The sequence below is a fragment of the Macrobrachium rosenbergii genome, chromosome 42, assembly GCF_040412425.1.
Source record: "Macrobrachium rosenbergii isolate ZJJX-2024 chromosome 42, ASM4041242v1, whole genome shotgun sequence".
Taxonomy (NCBI): domain Eukaryota; kingdom Metazoa; phylum Arthropoda; class Malacostraca; order Decapoda; family Palaemonidae; genus Macrobrachium; species Macrobrachium rosenbergii.
In genome coordinates this window covers 6,958,034-6,976,487 of record NC_089782.1, presented here as the reverse complement: position 1 = coordinate 6,976,487, position 18,454 = coordinate 6,958,034, and the positions used below count along the sequence as shown (strand labels likewise).

At 39.2% G+C, this 18,454-nt stretch overlaps 1 protein-coding gene across 1 annotated transcript; it reads right to left on the bottom strand.

Annotated features, from left to right (window-relative positions):
* Window positions 1–14,885: 14,885 nt before the first annotated feature.
* LOC136827898 (rhodopsin-like) lies at window positions 14,886–17,727 on the bottom strand. Its single transcript, XM_067085371.1, has 2 exons — window positions 17,609–17,727; window positions 14,886–16,125 (listed from the first exon to the last, which is right to left on the bottom strand). The coding sequence occupies exon 2, from the start codon at window positions 16,123–16,125 to the stop codon at window positions 14,998–15,000; it is 1,128 nt and encodes a 375-aa protein (XP_066941472.1). The 5' UTR covers window positions 17,609–17,727; the 3' UTR covers window positions 14,886–14,997.
* Window positions 17,728–18,454: the final 727 nt, after the last annotated feature.

The window sequence follows — 18,454 nt, the reverse complement described above, 5'->3', positions numbered from 1 at the left end:
ATATCCATTTATACCTCACTTGCTGGCGCGTGGGTTAAAATGCGTCCACTGTAGTCCTGAGTTCTTGTCTTCGCTGGTTGGGACGCTTATACAGAACGAACTTATTATCAACTAAAAAAATTCCCTTCTTGGTTATATATGAAAATATATTATTTCGGTAGTAGAGCTAATTGATATTAAAGGACGTTGTAGCTTACTGATTGAATATATATATATGTATGTATGTATGTATGTATATATATATATATATATATATATTGTTACGTGTGAGGTCTTGGTTGATCATGTATTATTCAATTTACGTAAATTTTACGGCCCTGCAAACCAAGATTACGCGTAACCTGCCACTTGAAGCCAAAAGTTAACCTCAAAGACAGACGTTAATTAGCCAAAGGTCGCCAGTTAAGGGTTATTAACCTTAACAAAGAATATTTGAGATGAATTTGATTTTAAACGCAACGGTTCTTCCAAACATTCGGACGCGAGGCATACAAAGCATCGAGATTTAACCTGATTTTGCTTACCCTAAATCCTAGGTATTTTACTGGAATAACGGGGTTGAAGCTAACAATATAATAATGAGGCTTAATCTAGACTTCGTAAACACATATACAGTAAGTGGGGGATGAAGGAGAAACAAAGAAATGCGAAATACAGAAAAAGATAAAAGAATGGGCGAAGTTTTTGAACAAAAAGCGACTTTACCTTAGGGACGAACGTTGTGCGCACCAACACCGCCGGGGGGGGGGTCTTCAATTGCTTCTTCACTTCACTAATAGGATAATAGACAAAGAAAAGGAGAAGAGGCCCCGTCGGACATGTGGTCTCTCCGAATGCTCCAGTCTCTCTGACGTTCCCTGACCGGCCTGGGTCAAAACAGGCCTACAGTCATGCCTTGACAAGGGCGTCTACGCTCTGTTAAAAACATTCGCCACGAGAGACAGGTAAAAAGGAAAAAGGACCTTAGGACCACCTATTTTTAAGGCTGATATGGTAAATTTTCCTATAGGGTGGAAGGCCTAACTCACCTATCCCGTTCTCCAACGGACGTTAAGTTTGAACTGAAGACGCTTCTAGCGTGGGACAAAGCAATTTCCCTGTCTTGATAAGGATGATACTACTATCCCTAAATGTTCGAGGGCGAACAGCGTAAATATTTATAAAAGCTCCCCCCTTTAAGAGGACCTTCACTCCCTTTTCGGGCGTGAAGGTCTATACTAAGCAAGCTGTTCGCCTCTCGTAGGTTACTCTCCTTCCCTGAGCAGATTAGTCCTGGTTAGCCTACCTAGCTACAGAACTACCTAACCTAGATAGGATAGGAGCTATAATCACTACTTAACCTAATTCTAATAGTACTAGAAGGTGCTCACGGTTATTATAGGCTACCTCCTACAATCATGATGTGTTTTAGACCTAGCCTAGTGGTACATTCTATGATATTCCCTAGCCTAACCTATCCTAACCCGACCAGTAGCACCAACATAAGAGTTAATGTTCTAACTAAATCACAACTTGGTTTATGTTTAATACAATTAATAATTACTAGTTAATTCATGAGGGTTGCCTCATATGATAAATGGGTGCCTCACTGAGGTCTTAGGCCATGCGTGTCACGAGCATCGTGGCTCGTTTCACAATAGTTAAGATTACTGAAATTAGTTATGCTACTTACATGATTACTGCGGCTCGGTGGTAAGTAGAAGGAACAAGGTTACTAAATTGATGTACCGTACTTTAAGGTGGCCTAGGCTATGCACAATGAAAGGAAGAGATCACACTGGCTACCTCCTCTGGGCAAGGGGCCAGGATCACTCTTAGATGTTAGGGCACTGTGCCGAGAGGGCACTAGTGCCAGGATGAGCGTATAGCTCGGCAACTACTGGGCTCTCTTCAGCCCCCTTCTTCTTCTTCTTCGGTTTCCTCCAAGGCCTATCAGTAGCTGGCCTAGCAGGTGATGAGAGCACCGACTCCGGGGACAGGCCAGAAGGGCTAGCGGGCGCGAAGTCAGGGCAACTGCAAAAGCTGGGGAGGACTCCCTACTCCGGCTGCTGCGACAACCGAGCGAGAGCGATCTCGACTTCTGCGTCCGAGGATGCCAGTTCCTGGTCTTCCAAGGGAGGGTACCATTTTCGATCCTCCAGGGGTTCATCCCCTGGAGTCAAATTTTGCAAAGAAGAATCTTGCAAAGAAGAAGTTTCGGGTGCTGGAGGCTCTCCAGTCGCGATGATCAACTGCATGGGGAATCCTAAATCTCCCGGAGGAGGATTCGCCTCATGATTTAGACCCGGCATAGGGGCCTTTTCCATTGGTAGCTCAACGTCCGGGACGGACGGAGTCTGGCACTGCTCAGTGCTCGCAAGTGGCACTGGCAGCAGTTGAGGGTCAGGCATGCCTGATGAGGGGTCCGGAGGTGCACTACCTCGCGGACGACTTGTGGTTGGCTGCGGCAGAGATTCCTGCCCCAGCAGGAGATCGTAGCCTCTCGGTGAGTTTTGTTCGGGGCGTCCGCTGGGCGTTGCTTGTTTGGGCAGCCCTCCCAATTTGTGGAGTGGTCTGCCCGCTTGCACGTCCTGCAGCGGTGCTGCTCCTCCTGAATCTCTCTTCGCGGAGGGGAAAGACCTCTTGGTGGGCCAGCCCTTCGCAATTGGAGAGGGCTAGGCCTGGAATAGTTTGGGTTGTGCCCCTTCCGCGGACCACTTTGGTGGGCGGAAGGTGGAGGTTTGTCATGGTTGAGAGTTTTAGATGGGGCCTCCGTGGAGGGAGGTAGCGTGGCTGCGGAGTGGCGTTGGTGACGGGCTTCCAGAGAAGATCCCGACCCAACAAGAAGACCACACCGGGCGAATTCCACCTACCACGCCAAGGCGGTGGGGTATCGTGCCCCAAGGTGTCATTACCTGGAGTTGGACCGTAGGAACGGTAATGGTGTGGCCCTCTATCCACTTCATTTCCCACCGGGTTTCTTCGTCAACCATGGCACCGGCTGGCACTTGGGCCCTAGTGATCAGGCTAATGTCTGCCGCAGTGTCTACTGTGACCGGAAGGGTCACGGGCAGGCTAGTGCTCTGAAGAGGGGCCACCGAGGTGAACTGGGTTTCCAGTCTCTCGGGGTAAAGGATCGGTGCGGACCAGCAGCAGAAAATGAAGTGCTGATTAGGTTGACAAATTTGGTGGTGGGGACATGATGTGGACAGGCCGGAGATCCAGCATTGTAGTGGCTAGCAGCCCCACAGGATTTGCACGGGCCTTTTGGATGGGCTCGGTGGCCTGCAGTAACTGTTGGAGGAGAGGGCTGAGCGGATGAATCGGGAGCGGAGTTCTGGCTGGTAGGGTTAGGCTGTTTATTAGTGCCGAGTTTGTATCGGCACTCAGCTTCAGCGTGGCCCCCTTCTTGCAATAGTTGCACAGGGTCTTGCTAGGCAGTCCATTCTTCGTGCGAGTGGAGTTCGAGAGGTAGGCGGAGGGATGATTCGCTTCTGAGAGGTGCTATGCGACTGATTGAAAGTTTCCCACGAATCAGCCATGCGACAAGCTTCCATAAGTGTGGAGGGCTGTTTATCGTTAAGATATACCACAAGGGCCCTGGCACACATTGGAAGAGGTCTTCTAGCATGGTCCGATTGAAAGATCCTCAAACGTCGTGCAGGCCAAGGAGTCGAACCAGCGCGTACCGGACTGGGTTTTGTGACATGCCCATTCCGTCCAAGACCAGCCGACTTCCTTGGCAAGACCTCGGAACCGTTGTCTCCATTTTTCTGGGTTTATCTCGTAGGCCTTTGTAATGACTCTACGAACTTCCGCCATGTTGCCTCTCTGGCTCTTCTCCAGTGAGCGAAGCGCTGCCTTGGCTTTTCCCTCCCGTATGCTTGGCTAGTATTAAGGCTCTCTCCGTCTCCGTGGTGCTGTAGTTATCGAAAAGAGCCTCGATCTCCTCCAGCCATGCTTCTGGCTCGTCCTCGGTCCACTTGGGGACTAGGGAATTGATGCTCGAAATTGGAGCGTTTGATGCAGCAGGTGTAGGACTGGAGGCTTGATGGCTAGCCATAGCTTCGGCATTCTCCATTTCGTTCTCTCAAGCTCGAGCTCCTTCTCCTTTAGGGCTAACTCAGTTTCCTTGCAGGCTAACTCATGCTGTCTCCTTCTTTCTTCTCTTTCCTCTTCATACTGCCTCTGCTCGGCTTCATACTTCCTCTGCTCGAGTCTTTCTTCCTTCTCCCGCTTGGCCAAGTCGTCCACTTGCTCCTTAACCCAGGTGGTAAGTTCCGAGCCGGTGAGACCTGCCGCCGTCCCCAGCCCCAGGAAGGTTTTATAATGCTCTGCTGCCATGGTTCTGGTGGGGAAGGGCGTCTAACCAGGTCGACTGGGCGTACTTGGGCAGCGAGGAAGTGTCTCTTCAATGACGTGGCACCCTTTCAAAAGGTGGCACTGTAGTTTGGGTGTGCCGTGTACAGGTCACACTGGTGGCACTCAGTATCCCTAGGCACTGGTGCAGGTTAGGTCCCAGAAGAACCTTCTCTTCTGTGTTCCCTTTTGTTTTCTTTTAGTGGCACTTATGGTGCCAATGTGTTCCTAGGGACCCTCTACTGAGTCCAACTAGGCTATATGGGAGGAAAGGCACTCTACACCCCTGCAGAGTGCAACAATCGAATGAGAGAGAAAGGGAAGGTAAAAGAGAAAGAGAGAGAGAGAGAGAAGTAAGCTATTCAAGTGATGACAGTGCTGCAAATTATTGGCACTGTGGAATAAAGTGAATTTGGGTTTTTTTTTTTTTTTTTTTAAAGATCCTCGTGAGTGGCTGGTCCCAGTACCGGCCCCAGTGCTGGCCCCTTCTTCTTTCAGAGGGTGAAAACTACTGTTTGCTTCGGTCTGGATAGCAGGCCTCACTCGTGACCGACAGTTTATCACTGTATTGTAATTACTCTTAACTTGTCCTCATCTATTGTGGGACAGAGGTGTTTCTTTTATTTGGTTAAAGTATTCGAATTAATTTGCCTAGTGTCGGCCGTTCTTTCTTTGAAGAGGGTCACGTACACTTAGGTTAGGAATGCTTACTTGAATGACGAGAGAGAGAGAGAGAGAGAGAGAGAGAGAGAGAGAGAGAGAGAGAGAGAGATTTTCAATCAGCTAATTTCTTGCTGCTTGAGAACATGTAAACAAGATTTTATACATGCACAATGGCATGGATCTTAATAAAATGATATAGATGCGTCGTCTTGGCTTCCTTAGGATTACTTTATTATCTTAATTTTCCTGGGAGCCGACGTCACAAAAGTTTATCGTAAAATTTTAAATTCTCTTTATATGATTTTTATAGCAGGTATTCGTAGGAACTTGTTATGGTACTCCTAACTAAGGCCTATCTTTCCCTGCCTAAATTGTCTTTTGTTTTTTTTTTTCTAGCTAAGATATTGCGAGGTGGGTTCGCTACTGAAAAGGAAAAAAAATATATAACCAAGAGTGGCTCGGGCAGAGTCTGGTCACAACAGCGGATGACAATAACAAGGGTCTTCAAGATGGCGGCCAGGGTCCCGTTAGGCCTAAATTTCAAAACAACCTCTGGCGTGAAGGAACACCAAAATGGCGTTCTCACAAACAGTTCGAACAATTTCAAAACAATCACAACGAACGGCGGAGGAATCCAAGATGGCGGGTATTTTCTTTTTCAAACAAATTCAAAACAACGCAACAAATGCAGGTATCCAGATTTTACTTTAAATATACCAATCATGCATAGTGTTTTACGTTACGGATGGAAAACTAAATTACTAAACAACTTTGTCTTTTGTTATCGTATTCTCACCCGGACATTAAACAAAAGAATGAAAAGAGAAATGCTAGCCTGCCTGCGTTGTTGAACGGTACCTTTATTGTAAAATTACTATTTCAGTTCGTTTGCTACTTCACTGACACGGTTTTGAATGATTCCCGCTATATGCAAACAATAACGATCGGAATTGCCGACGCGATTAGTATATTACTTTGTGTACATGAAACGGGCTCCGCGATTCGGCCTTTGAATTCGTTACTTGAACGACTTGATTCACGATCCGAACACGGTAATGTCCTTGTCTTAGACGTTATAAATTATGACGCTCTGCTCTCGAGTCGCACACTTTTTACCTACAGCTAATTCTCACTACACTCGTTATTATAACTGTTCTCTTTACTGCTTATTATTATGCCTCGTTCCTTGTTTGGAAGAATTAAATGGAGTTCGATATCTGACTTTTATTTTTTTTTGGAATTAATGTAATTTAATTTTCTTTTCTCCAGATTCTTTCTCTAAAATGTACTTTAGATTCTACGCAAGGTTGCCAATGTTACGTGTGAGGTCTTGGTTGATCATGTATTATTCAATTTACGTAAATTTTACGGCCCTGCAAACCAAGATTACACGTAACCTGCCACTTGAAGCCAAAAAGTTAACCTCAAAGACAGACGTTAATTAGCCAAAGGTCGCCAGTTAAGGGTTATTAACCTTAACAAAGAATATTTGAGATGAATTTGATTTTAAACGCAACGGTTCTTCCAAACATTCGGACGCGAGGCATACAAAGCATCGAGATTTAACCTGATTTTGCTTACCCTAAATCCTAGGTATTTTACTGGAATAACGGGGTTGAAGCTAACAATATAATAATGAGGCTTAATCTAGACTTCGTAAACACATATACAGTAAGTGGGGATGAAGGAGAAACAAAGAAAAATGTGAAATACAGAAAAAGATAAAAGAATGGGCGAAGTTTTTGAACAAAAGCAACTTTACCTTGGACGAACGTTGTGCGCACCAACACCGCCAGGGGTGGTCTTCGCAATTGCTTCTTCACTTCACTAATAGGATAATAGACAAAGAAAAGGAGAAGAGGCCCCGTCGGACATGTGGTCTCTCCGAATGCTCCAGTCTCTCTGGCGTTCCCTGACCGGCCTGGGTCAAAACAGGCCTACAGTCATGCCAGAGGAGGGCGTCTATGCTCTGTTTAAAACATTCCCGCCCACGAGAGACAGGTAAAAAGGAAAAAAGGACCTTAGGACCACCTATTTTTAAGGCTGATATGGTAAATTTTCCTATAGGGTGGAAGGCCTAACTCACCTATCCGTTCTCCAACGGACGTTAAGTTTGAACTGAAGACGCTTCTAGCGTGGGACAAAGCAATTTCCCTGTCTTGATAAGGATGATACTACTATCCCTAAATGTTAGGAGGGCGAACAGCGTAAATATTTATAAAAATATATATATATGTATGTATGTATATATATATATATATATATATTTTTGTATGTATGTATCTTATATATATATATATATATATATATATATATATATATATATATATATATATATATATATATATATATATATATATATATATATATATATATATATATATAAATATATATATATATATATATATATATATATATATATATATATATATATATGTATATATATACATATATATATATATATATATATATATATATATATATATATATATATATATATATATAAATTCCTAAAGGACCTCATTCAAACTGGATGGTATCTAATGGAGTATTTATTCAGAAAACGTTACAAGCTTTCTTGGACAAACAGTCCCACCAATACTTAGGGTAGCCTAATCTCCTAAAACTCTTCCTCAGGTAATCCAGCTCTTCATCTAAAAATTCGGGACTGCAAATCCTATAAGCCCTGTTGGCCAACCCGGTCATTACTCCTATTTTTATTTCTTTCCTATGACTGGAGAACCTACGTGATTATTTACAAGGGAGAAAGGGAAGATCTACGCAAGTTTCTAGAAAACATAAATAAACTAAATGAACACATCAAGTTCACAATAGAAGAAGAGAAGGATGGAGAAATTCCTTTCTTGGATGTCCTGGTTAAGAGGGAAGGGGAAAATTTAAAATTCAGGGTATATAGGAAAAAGACCAACACCAATTCATACATACATAGGTTCTCCAGTCATAGGAAAGAAAATGATCATAAAATAGACTGGGAAAATGTGAGTTTTCTGTACAGGAGCACCAACAAAACGGCCAGACTGGTTGTAGAGAACGCCTTCATAACATGCGCCAACAACACAATGGCAGGGAACACCGGAAACGGCTTTGAAGACAGCATATCTAGAAAAATTGTATACTCCATAGTAGCAAGGAAAACGCAAGAGAACTAACGGAAAACGGACGCCTGAAAGAAGAAGGGGGCAGCGAAAGGCCAAGATCACGAGGGGGTGGGGGTCACACAGGAGGAGCCAGGCTATTATAGGATTAAAAGTGCCCGGCACACAGATATAAATACAGCTGGACTACGCATCTGCTCACTGTACGGATACTTGATAATGTGGACTGTTTGTCCGAGAAATTTGTAACGTTTTCTGAATAAATACTCCATTAGATACCATCCAGTTTGAATAAGGTCCTTTTAGGAATATATATATATATATATATATATATATATATATATATATATATATATATATATAGCTCTCTATATATATATATGTATATATATATACATATATATATATATATATATATATATATATATATATCTTCTTCTTTTAACGTGCTTTTTCCCATTTTTGTATGGGGTAAATTAAATGGCTTTTTTTATTATATATATATATATATATATATATATATATATATATTATATATATATATATATATATATATATATATATATATATATAACGAATCCACAGGAAAAAAGACAGGCAGAAGTTCAGTAACAAGCGCTTTCATGTTTATTGACGCATCGTCAGGGCACAAATGAGACACAAATATAAAGAAGGAAGAATTAGAAAGTTATGACATTCCCTTAACTGTATATTAGGAACAATCGTTTGCCGATTGTTCCCTTAGTGGGTTGTTGCCTCCTTTGTTTTTGTTTGCTTTTCTTGCTGGCGAGTTGACGTCTGTTTGATGGCGTCAGACTTCGTGAGTCAGGTTCGTAACAGCAACAAGTCAGGTTCGTAGCAGCAACGAGTCAGGTTGAGGGCAGCAGAGAGTCCGTTGGGGTAGCAGCAGCAGGTATCCTTACCTGCGAGTCAGGTCCCGGCAGCAGAGCAATGGAGAGTTTTTGAGGACGAGATGGTTGCCGTGTCGGCTCTGTCTTGGTCATCGTTATTGGAGGAGGACGTCAGCAGGTCTCGTCAGCAGAGCGGCTGGGAGTGTTTTTGGCCATGATGGTTGTCGTATCGACTCTGTCATGGGCGCCTGGAGTTGGAGGACTGTGCTTGAGGGCTAGGTGGTTGCCGTATCGGCTCTGTCTTTGTTGTCCAGCAGGCAAGTTTATTCCCTGTCAGCCTCCAGTTATCAAGATCAATGTTTGTGAGGTAGCAGACCCCCACTTAGTTGCAAATGAGTTTGCTAATCATTTTGCTAATGTTGCAAAGAAAAACGATGATCGACCATACTCGGCTCAAAGGCAGCAGATGGAACAAGTTGAAATAGATTTTAATACGTTGAGACATGAGAAATACAATGATCCGTTTACGATGAGGGAATTTTCTATCGGCCCTAAATAAATGTAATGAATCAGCTCCTGGACTGGATGATATAACTTATTCAATGATTAGCAAACCCCTGAAAATACCAAACAATTCATATTGAGCCTTATTAACAGAATTTACAGGAGCATATCTTCCCTAAGATCTGGGAGATGTTAAAATTATTGCCGTTATATGAAACCTGGAAAAGACTCGTTTAAAGTAGAAAATTATCGTCCAATTGCACTATCATCATGTTCGTGCAAGATCATGGAAAAAATGGTAAACACACGCTTGATGTGGTACTTAGAACCAGGTAAATATCTGTCCCCAGCACAGTGTGGCTTCCAAAGCATGCACTCCACAACTGATGTTCTACTTGAATGGAGTCTTCAATATGTGAAGCTTTTGCCAACAAGCAACATCACATCACGGTCTTCTTTGATTTGGAGAAGGCTTATGATACAACATGGAGATATGGCATTTTGAGGATCCTTCATGAATGTAACCTGAGAGGCAATTTGCCCCTCTTCATTAAGGCTTTTATTAAAAATAGGCTATTTCAGGTCCTGGTTGGAGCAAAAATGTCAGAAGTATTCAGTCAAGAAGAAGGAGTACCACAAGGAAGTGTTTTAAGCGTAACATTGTTTGCCTTGGCAATCAATGGGGTTTCCAAAATAATTCCCTCAGATATAACATATACGCTTTTTGTTGACGACCTTTCAATCTCCTTTGCAGCTTCAAGGATGGCAGTGGCTGAACGTCGCCTTCAGCTCTGCATCGACAATATAGTGAAGTGGGCTGAGGTTAATGGTTTTAAATTTTCTACTAGTAAAACGGTAACTATGCACTTTTGTCGCATAAGAGTATTTCATCCTGATCCAGATCTATTTATTCATAGGCAAAGAATTCCATGTGTAGGTGAAACGAGGTTCCTTGGGTTGATTTTCGATAGTAAGCTGACCTGGATCCCAAATCTGAAGTATATAAAGACCAAATGCTTGAAAGCGATGAATTTGCTGAAAGTTCTGTCTCATACTGTGTGGGGTGCAGACAGAACTCAGATGTTGAGATTGTATAAAGCCCTGGTCTTTTCAAAATTAACGTATGGATGCGAAGTTTACACGTCTGCAAAGCCCAATAGCCTTAAAATGTCAACTCGATTCATCATGGTGGGGTACGGTTGTGTACAGGAGCATTTAAATCATCTCCCATTGAGAGCATGTTGGTAGATGCTAGTGAGGTGCCACTGGATCTTCATTACAAGCGTCTGCTGGTTCAGAGCTGGTATAGATTCCAGAGGCTACCTAAGTCTTTGACCAGCATATGTATGAGAAGGAAAGGCATTGGCATTATTATGAAAATCATCCCCAGCAACCGCATCCGTTTGCTTTTAGAGTTAACTTGATTCTCAGGGAATTAAATATGCCTGGGGTGAAGATTCTACCAGTAAAGTATTCTGTTATTCCCCCCTGGAAATTTCCAGAGGTAGAATTCTGCAAGTATTTTAATTTCACCAAGTCAGAATTGTCATGTGGGGCCATGCGGTCAACATTTTTAGAACATTCGATGGAACATGGCACCTACACACCAATCTTCACGGATGGCTCAAAGTCTGATGCTGGCGTCGGCTTTGGTGTAGCCTTCCCTGATATAGAGAGGAGTGGAAGGTTATCATCCGTTGCCTCAATTTTTACTGCCGAGATAAATGCAATTTTAAAAGCTTTAAAGGAGATTTTAATTCATAATGGAAACAATTTTATTATATATAGTGATTCAAAAAGTGTACTTCAGGCACTGGAATCTTTTAATCCTTTAAACCCCTGATTTTAGAAGTATTAGAATGGTTGTTTTTATTGAAAGGAAGAGAAAGAAGTTAAGTTCTGTTGGGTGCCTTCCCATGTTGGGGTGGATGGGAACGAAAAAGCAGACCAACTAGCGAAATCAGCGGTCAACTCTCCAGAACCCACAAGATGCCTACTGCCATATCGGGATGTATATCCTGTAGTAGGACAAACAATAAAAAAGCGTTGGCAGTCCCAGTGGGAGAATATTTTAACAAATAGAAAAATGCGTAGTATTGCATCATCTGTGTCTCCTTGGTCATATCCCCATATGCCAAGGAGACAGGAGACAATGCTGTGCAGGTTGAGGATTGGACATACAAGACTCACGCATGGGTTCTTGATGTCCCGTGAGAATCCTCCAATTTGTGAAGACTGTGCTGTACCCCTGAGTGTGGGACATTTGCTGGTTGAATGTCCCACACTTAGGAATTTGAGACAAAGGTTCCTGTCTTGGGGACGAGATGAAGTTGATAATTTTAATCTTGCTACAATCCTTGGAAAGGATTATAACACTCAGCAATTGTATACTTTTATGTTGGAGGCGGGCCTTCTGAAAAAAATTTAGCTTGTATATAGAATATATGAAGAAATTTATTTATATACGTATCATTTAGATACTTTTATATGAAATTTATTTTAAACCTATTTCTTTTTATTCAAATATTTATATGCATACCTTTTAGATATTTTTATATGGATTTTTTTTTAAATATTTATATACATAACTTTTAGAAATTTTTATATGAAATTTATTTTAAACTTAATTTTTATATTTATATTTGTTTCGGCGTCAATAACCTAGATGTTATGACACCAGATTTAATAAACAAACCAATCAATCAATCTGTCCTGCAGTGTTCCTGTGTTGCAGCTTCGTCTGTGAATGATTATGTAACTCCGGCTTTTCGTATTTCATGTGATTGTTTATTGCTTTGCTGACTGTATTTTTCATGTGATGTTGTTTTTCATGATTTTATCTTGATGTTAACCCTGCTGTGTTGATTTTGTCTATGATCCCGTTTTGTTCATGCTTGATGTATTTATTATGTTAAGTGTTGTAATGGTCATTTGTGTTTTACCTGTTATTGCTGCCATTATTTATTATGTTTATTTTTGGACGCATTATTTTTACTGATTTAAATTTATGAAGCCTAATTCTTGTTCCCCATTTTATGTCAAATGTTTTTTTGTTATTGTACTGGCTCTTGCGATGCTTTTCCTGAAACTTTCATTGTTTACTTTGATTTTTGCTGATGACTCATTTTTTTTTATTATAAATATGGATTTTATATATCGAACCAATTGACTCATCTGTAAATATGTACAGTATATAACTTTACTATAAATAAATTAATTTTAAGGTAACTTTTTGGTTTTGTTCAGCTCCTCCCTCCTTTGTTTGTCACCTCTCGTCAGTCATTTCAGCCCAATTGCTTGTTTATTTTAAAGAACCTGTCGATCTAGAGAGGCGAGATCATAATACTGTAGCAAACCTCACAAATCTTATAAGGTTATGTATCAAAGATAGTAAATTTTGTTTCAATAGGGAATTTTTTGTACAAAAGTTTGGTATGGCTATGGGTAATCCCTTATCTCCCGTCCTTAGCAATATTTACATGGAATTTTTTGAGACAAAATTCTTACCAAGAATTTTGCCCCCTAAAGTTATAATGGTTTAGGTATGTAGATGACATTTTTTGTATCTGGCCAGTTCACGAATATCTCCAGGAATTTCTCGTTAAGCTAAATAATTTAGTCCCTTCTATAAAATTTACCGTAGAGGAAGAAAGAAATTGTAATTTGAATTTTCTTGATGTAACTGTCCATAGACATGATAGAAATTTCACCTTTTCAGTTTTTCGAAAATCAACTAACATTGCATCTTTTGTTCATTATTATTCCAATCACCATCAGAATGTTAAATTCTCTGTTTTTTCTGGAATGTTCTTAGGGCTTTACGTGTTTGTAGCCCGCAGTTCATTGATGCTGAGATCAAAACTATTTATGATAATGCTTTGAAACTTAAATACCCAAGGACCTTTGTAGATGTAGCATGGAAAAGAGCCAGGAAAACATTTTATTTAACTAATAACAAACTTGAATTCAACAAGCATAATATTCTCAAATTACCGTATGATTAAAGGTTTTTACAAATTCCTAGAATTTTAAAGCTTTTCAACATAAATGTTGTTTTCAGTAATTTTAATGTTAAGAGTTTAGTGATAAAAATTCTCTTAAAGATGTTTCTGGCTGCATCTATGAAATTCCTTGCAGAAAATGTGATAAAATATATTATGGACAAACTGGAAAACCACTTTCACAACGAATCAAACAACATCAATATTCTGTGAGAACTGGCCAAATATCGAATGCATTATTCGTACATATGAGAGATTTAGATCATCCTATTAACTGGAGTAAAGCAAGACCTTTAGTCCCGTGCAATGACACAGTTAAAAGGAATATCATCGAATCTTGTTTTATTAAGTCAAATAATGAAAGTGTTCTAAATTTAAGTCTTGGTTTATTTAAACTTGATGCTTTAATAATTAAAAAAGTTGTTGATAAATATAAGCAAAATTAATATTAATTTTTATACGTTACTGCAATTTGAATGGGTAAGATTCCGTTTTCCTTATGGTTAAGTATACATTTGGATTAGTTTGTGACTGCGTGACCCCGGATTTGCCGTGGATTAACCTTTTCTTTTTAACCCCTGGCAATTAACCATCTTGTATTCAAGGTTATGCATGTTTTGGATTTTTGTAAGCCTAAACTTTAGTATGTCATTTTGTTTGGTCTTAGGTTCAGTTTGTGACAGCTGGATCTGGTATTTCTTGTTCTTTTTGTTTACTTTGTAACCTTCTTTATATTTGTGTCTCATTTGTGCCCCAACGATGCGTCAATAAACGTGAAAGCGCTTGGTACTGAACTTCTGCCTGTCTTTTTCCTGTGGGATTCGCTTATACACTGAAGTCACGTGCATCTACTGTGATTTTTAAGCATATAAATATAAATATATATATATATATATATATATATATATATATATATATATATATATATATATATATATATATATATATTTATATATATATATATATATATATATATATATATATATATATATATATATATATATATATATACTGTATATATATGTGTGTGTGTGTTTGTGTGTATGTACATATATGCCCTGGGGAAATTACTTTTTATTATAATCTGTCGGGGCAAATAAATACATCAGATATAATTCCCCTTTCGAATGGGCAAGTCTAGTATCACTGTATCTAAACCAAAGGCAGGTGCACTTCTCAATTGTAATTTCCCTTAGGCGTAAGATTTAACCAACGTATAGTGGATTAAATATCATATTTTGTGATGTATTGAGCTTAATATATATATATATATATATATATATATATATATATATATATATATATATATATATATATATATATATATATATATATATATGCTTGTGTGTGTGTGTTTATGTGTGTGTGTAGTTAGCTGGTTTTGAGGCAGGCTATTATATTAAAACAAAACATTTTAATATGGAGATCCGTTTATTTTGTTTTACTGAAAAAGCCAAATTAAAGGAATTGTCGTTAGATTAATCAGACACTTTAGTTAGACTACTGAATCTTACCCTGAAAATTTCAAGCATTTTCATTCTTTTCAGTTACTGGAGTTGTGTCATTAGAAACGTTATCTCCACGCCCTTCAGTAGCACAAGCAAGGCATGGCAGTTTCTTTTCCAAGGCAGCACGATATTTGGGATGGCTGATGGCATACACAATTGGGTTGTACACAGCATTGGCCTTGGCAAAGACTGAACCCCAGATGGAGAAGAGGGGAGTAACTGAAGACTTATTGAGCATTCCAGAGTAGTTAATAACGAAGTAAGGAGTCCAGGCCATGAACCAAAGGGACACGGTCATGAGAGCAACCTTAGCAAGACGACATTCAGCAGAGGTCTTCTGACTTTCTTCGCTCCTGAGAGACTTGACACCCATCTTCTTGGCCTGTTCGCGCATCTGCTTTTCGTGGTTGGCTACAGCCTTAACAATGAAGGTGTAAAGATAGATATTGGCAAACAGGGGGAAGATGTAGACCCAGACAGAATAGATGTAAAGATAGCTGTGAGAAAACTTATCATCAGTCAAGTAGTCAGTGCCACAGGCAGTCATGTTACCCTCAGGCACATAACGATTCCATCCAAAGAAGGGAGGAAGACACCAAGCAAAAGCAGTAATCCAGGTACCAACAATTCTTGCAGTGGCACCGCTACTTGTAAGAGGTGTTCCAGCTACACCTTTAACAATAACGTTGTAACGGTCGAGGGTGATCCAAAGCATAGTCCAGATAGATACGCAGCCAAAGAGTGATCCAAGGAAGGCATATACTTCACAGAAGAAAGGTCCAAGAGTCCATGTCTGCCAGTAGCAAGAAATGACCATTGGTGGGAACATGGTGAACATCATAAAGAAGTCAGACAGAGCCAAGTTGACAACTAGTAAGTTGGCAGGGCTACGCAGGTTCTTGGTAGCCATAAATACCCAGATGACGACGAAATTGCCAACAACAGACATTATGCCCATGAGGACCATATAGAAACCAACCAGGCCATACCACAGGGGGTTCATGGGAGGGAACTGGTACCAATGGGGGTCCACCATATGGAGAAGCTCCTTTGGGACCGTATCAACCACGGTGAAATTTCCATAAGGGTTGGTGGAGGGAAGTGCTCCATTTGCCAAGTTGGCTGGTTCACCCCAGAAGGACATCTGAGAAGGAAGAGTAAGACATTTAAATAAACATATTTCATTTACTTATGCACTGATTTACACGTCTGACTGTATGCGTGCTTGATTACATACAACACTCTACCTCAAGTAAAAATTATTTTTAGTCATTTCATTTTAAACAATTTTTAAATCTTAGTATTCCAAATAAAGAAGTATTATCTTTCTAATCATCACCATCCCTATGATAAGTGTAATTGCAGCAATAATTTTAACTTATGAGAAAAATGAAAACCTAAAATCAGGAGTTTGATTCGACAATTAAACAAAAGGAATATGATTACCTCTTTATCATGTAAAAAAAAAGGTTAACAATAAAAAGCATTAATGAAACAATGCAATTAGTTTCTAATTAGTCTAGTAAAAATCGAAAATTCGATTTAAATGGCCTATTTGTACCCTGTTTTGGAACATTACGCGTACATTAGTACACACACACACACACAGATATACACACACACACACACACACACACACACACACACACACACATATATATATATATATATATATATATATATATATATATATATATATATATATATATATATAGGATGATTATTAAGAGAATGAACGACGATGAAATTGTTTGAACTTGAACTGACGCGTCACAGTCAATGGGTGCATGTTGTACCTTGTTAATAAGTATAAAGTTTGCGAATACTTGAAAGTATTCAACCGTACTATTAAAGCTTATTCCGGAACTGCATGGCTGATATCTTAAGTAATGATTTAGACAATGTTATCGAGAGCTGAAGTGAACGAAATATTGCAAACATGTAACAGAAATTTTGTTCATGTTGCAATTTTGCTAGCAATTTGAACTCGTTTGCGGGTTGTGGAAACAATGAATAGTTGACGGACAACCTACTTTATTTTTCAAGGTCTTTAAGTGATATTTACGTACGTACGTACATTCATATATACATACTAATATGTATACATATAAATACTTATATACTTTATACATATGTACGTATATATATATGCATATATATATATATATATATATATATATATATATATATATATATATGTGTGTGTGTGTGTGTGTGTGTGTGTGTGCGCGCGTTTACATGTGTGAATGTGTATACTCACGCAAGTATGTGTTTGTGTGTGTGAGCGCATGTGTTAGAGAAAAGACCAAAGACCATGGAAGTAAAGTTTACTCGATTGATTATTCATAGTTCTGAAAGTATATATGTCTTGAAGATTTAACTTATTAAAATTTACAACGCCGTGCGGTCCATGTTGTTATTGCATGACGTCAAAATAAGGAAAAGTACTGAAATACAGATTTAGAATAACAAATTCCCAGTGCTGAATATGTAAATCTTCAGAGATTAAACTAGCTTCAGGAGTGTAAGGAAAATTCTGATATATGACTGCATATACTGACGCATAAAAACCATGAGCACCAAAGTATTTACAGTATGTCAGTCAAGTGCTTTTATAAAAGACTTACCCTGATTTAGGCTTATTTTGATGCTGAAGAAATTCCGAGGACTACTTCAGTCACCGAGCAAAGGAGAGAATGCAGTACTGTTGGTTGGCCGAACCTCTGGAGAACTCCCTTCTATGTTTTTATCTTATATACTCCCCTTACTTCCGTAGGGTCATCATAAGAAGATAATATAATAATGATGGAAGGGCTTCTTCATCTCGCGAGAGTAAACAGGAACCTAAGATGGAACGAAGGGCTTCATTCTTACGTAGGTAAAGAATCGAAGCGTTCACGTGTGATTACTCTTGAGCTGGAGGCACATCCTCTAAAATGATCATTTCTTTGATTTTGTTTCTCTAGTTGACTGTACGCGGGGATAGGAAAACTCAATGCATTATATATTTTACTGAATTTCTGTAAATAGATATGATTCCTTTAAGATGAAAATTGCATAGACTATTCCTCCATAACACAGTAGATTTATATACATATCCCTATGAGCCTATTTAAAAGTAAACATTATATATAAATATTTCTATATAAATGTGTGTGTGTATGTATGTATATATATATATATATATATATATATATATATATATATATATATATATATATATATATATATATATATATATATATATATAGGAAGAAATGAAGAGGGCTTAGGTGAACCTGTTAGGCACAGAAGGTCAAGAGGGGACTATTATTATTATTATTATTATTATTATTATTATTATTATTATTATTATTATTATTATTATTATTATATATTGGTAAAGTAGTTTAACCAGACCACTGACCTGACTTTCAGCTCTCATAGGGCTGACCCGAAGGTTTAGAATAAAATACCAGGTCCAGGCCTCAGGC

Bases quoted from the DNA above. Each gene is read 5' to 3' on its own strand.
- LOC136827898 (XM_067085371.1), bottom strand. From the start codon at position 16,125: ATGTCCTTCTGGGGTGAACCAGCCAACTTGGCAAATGGAGCACTTCCC.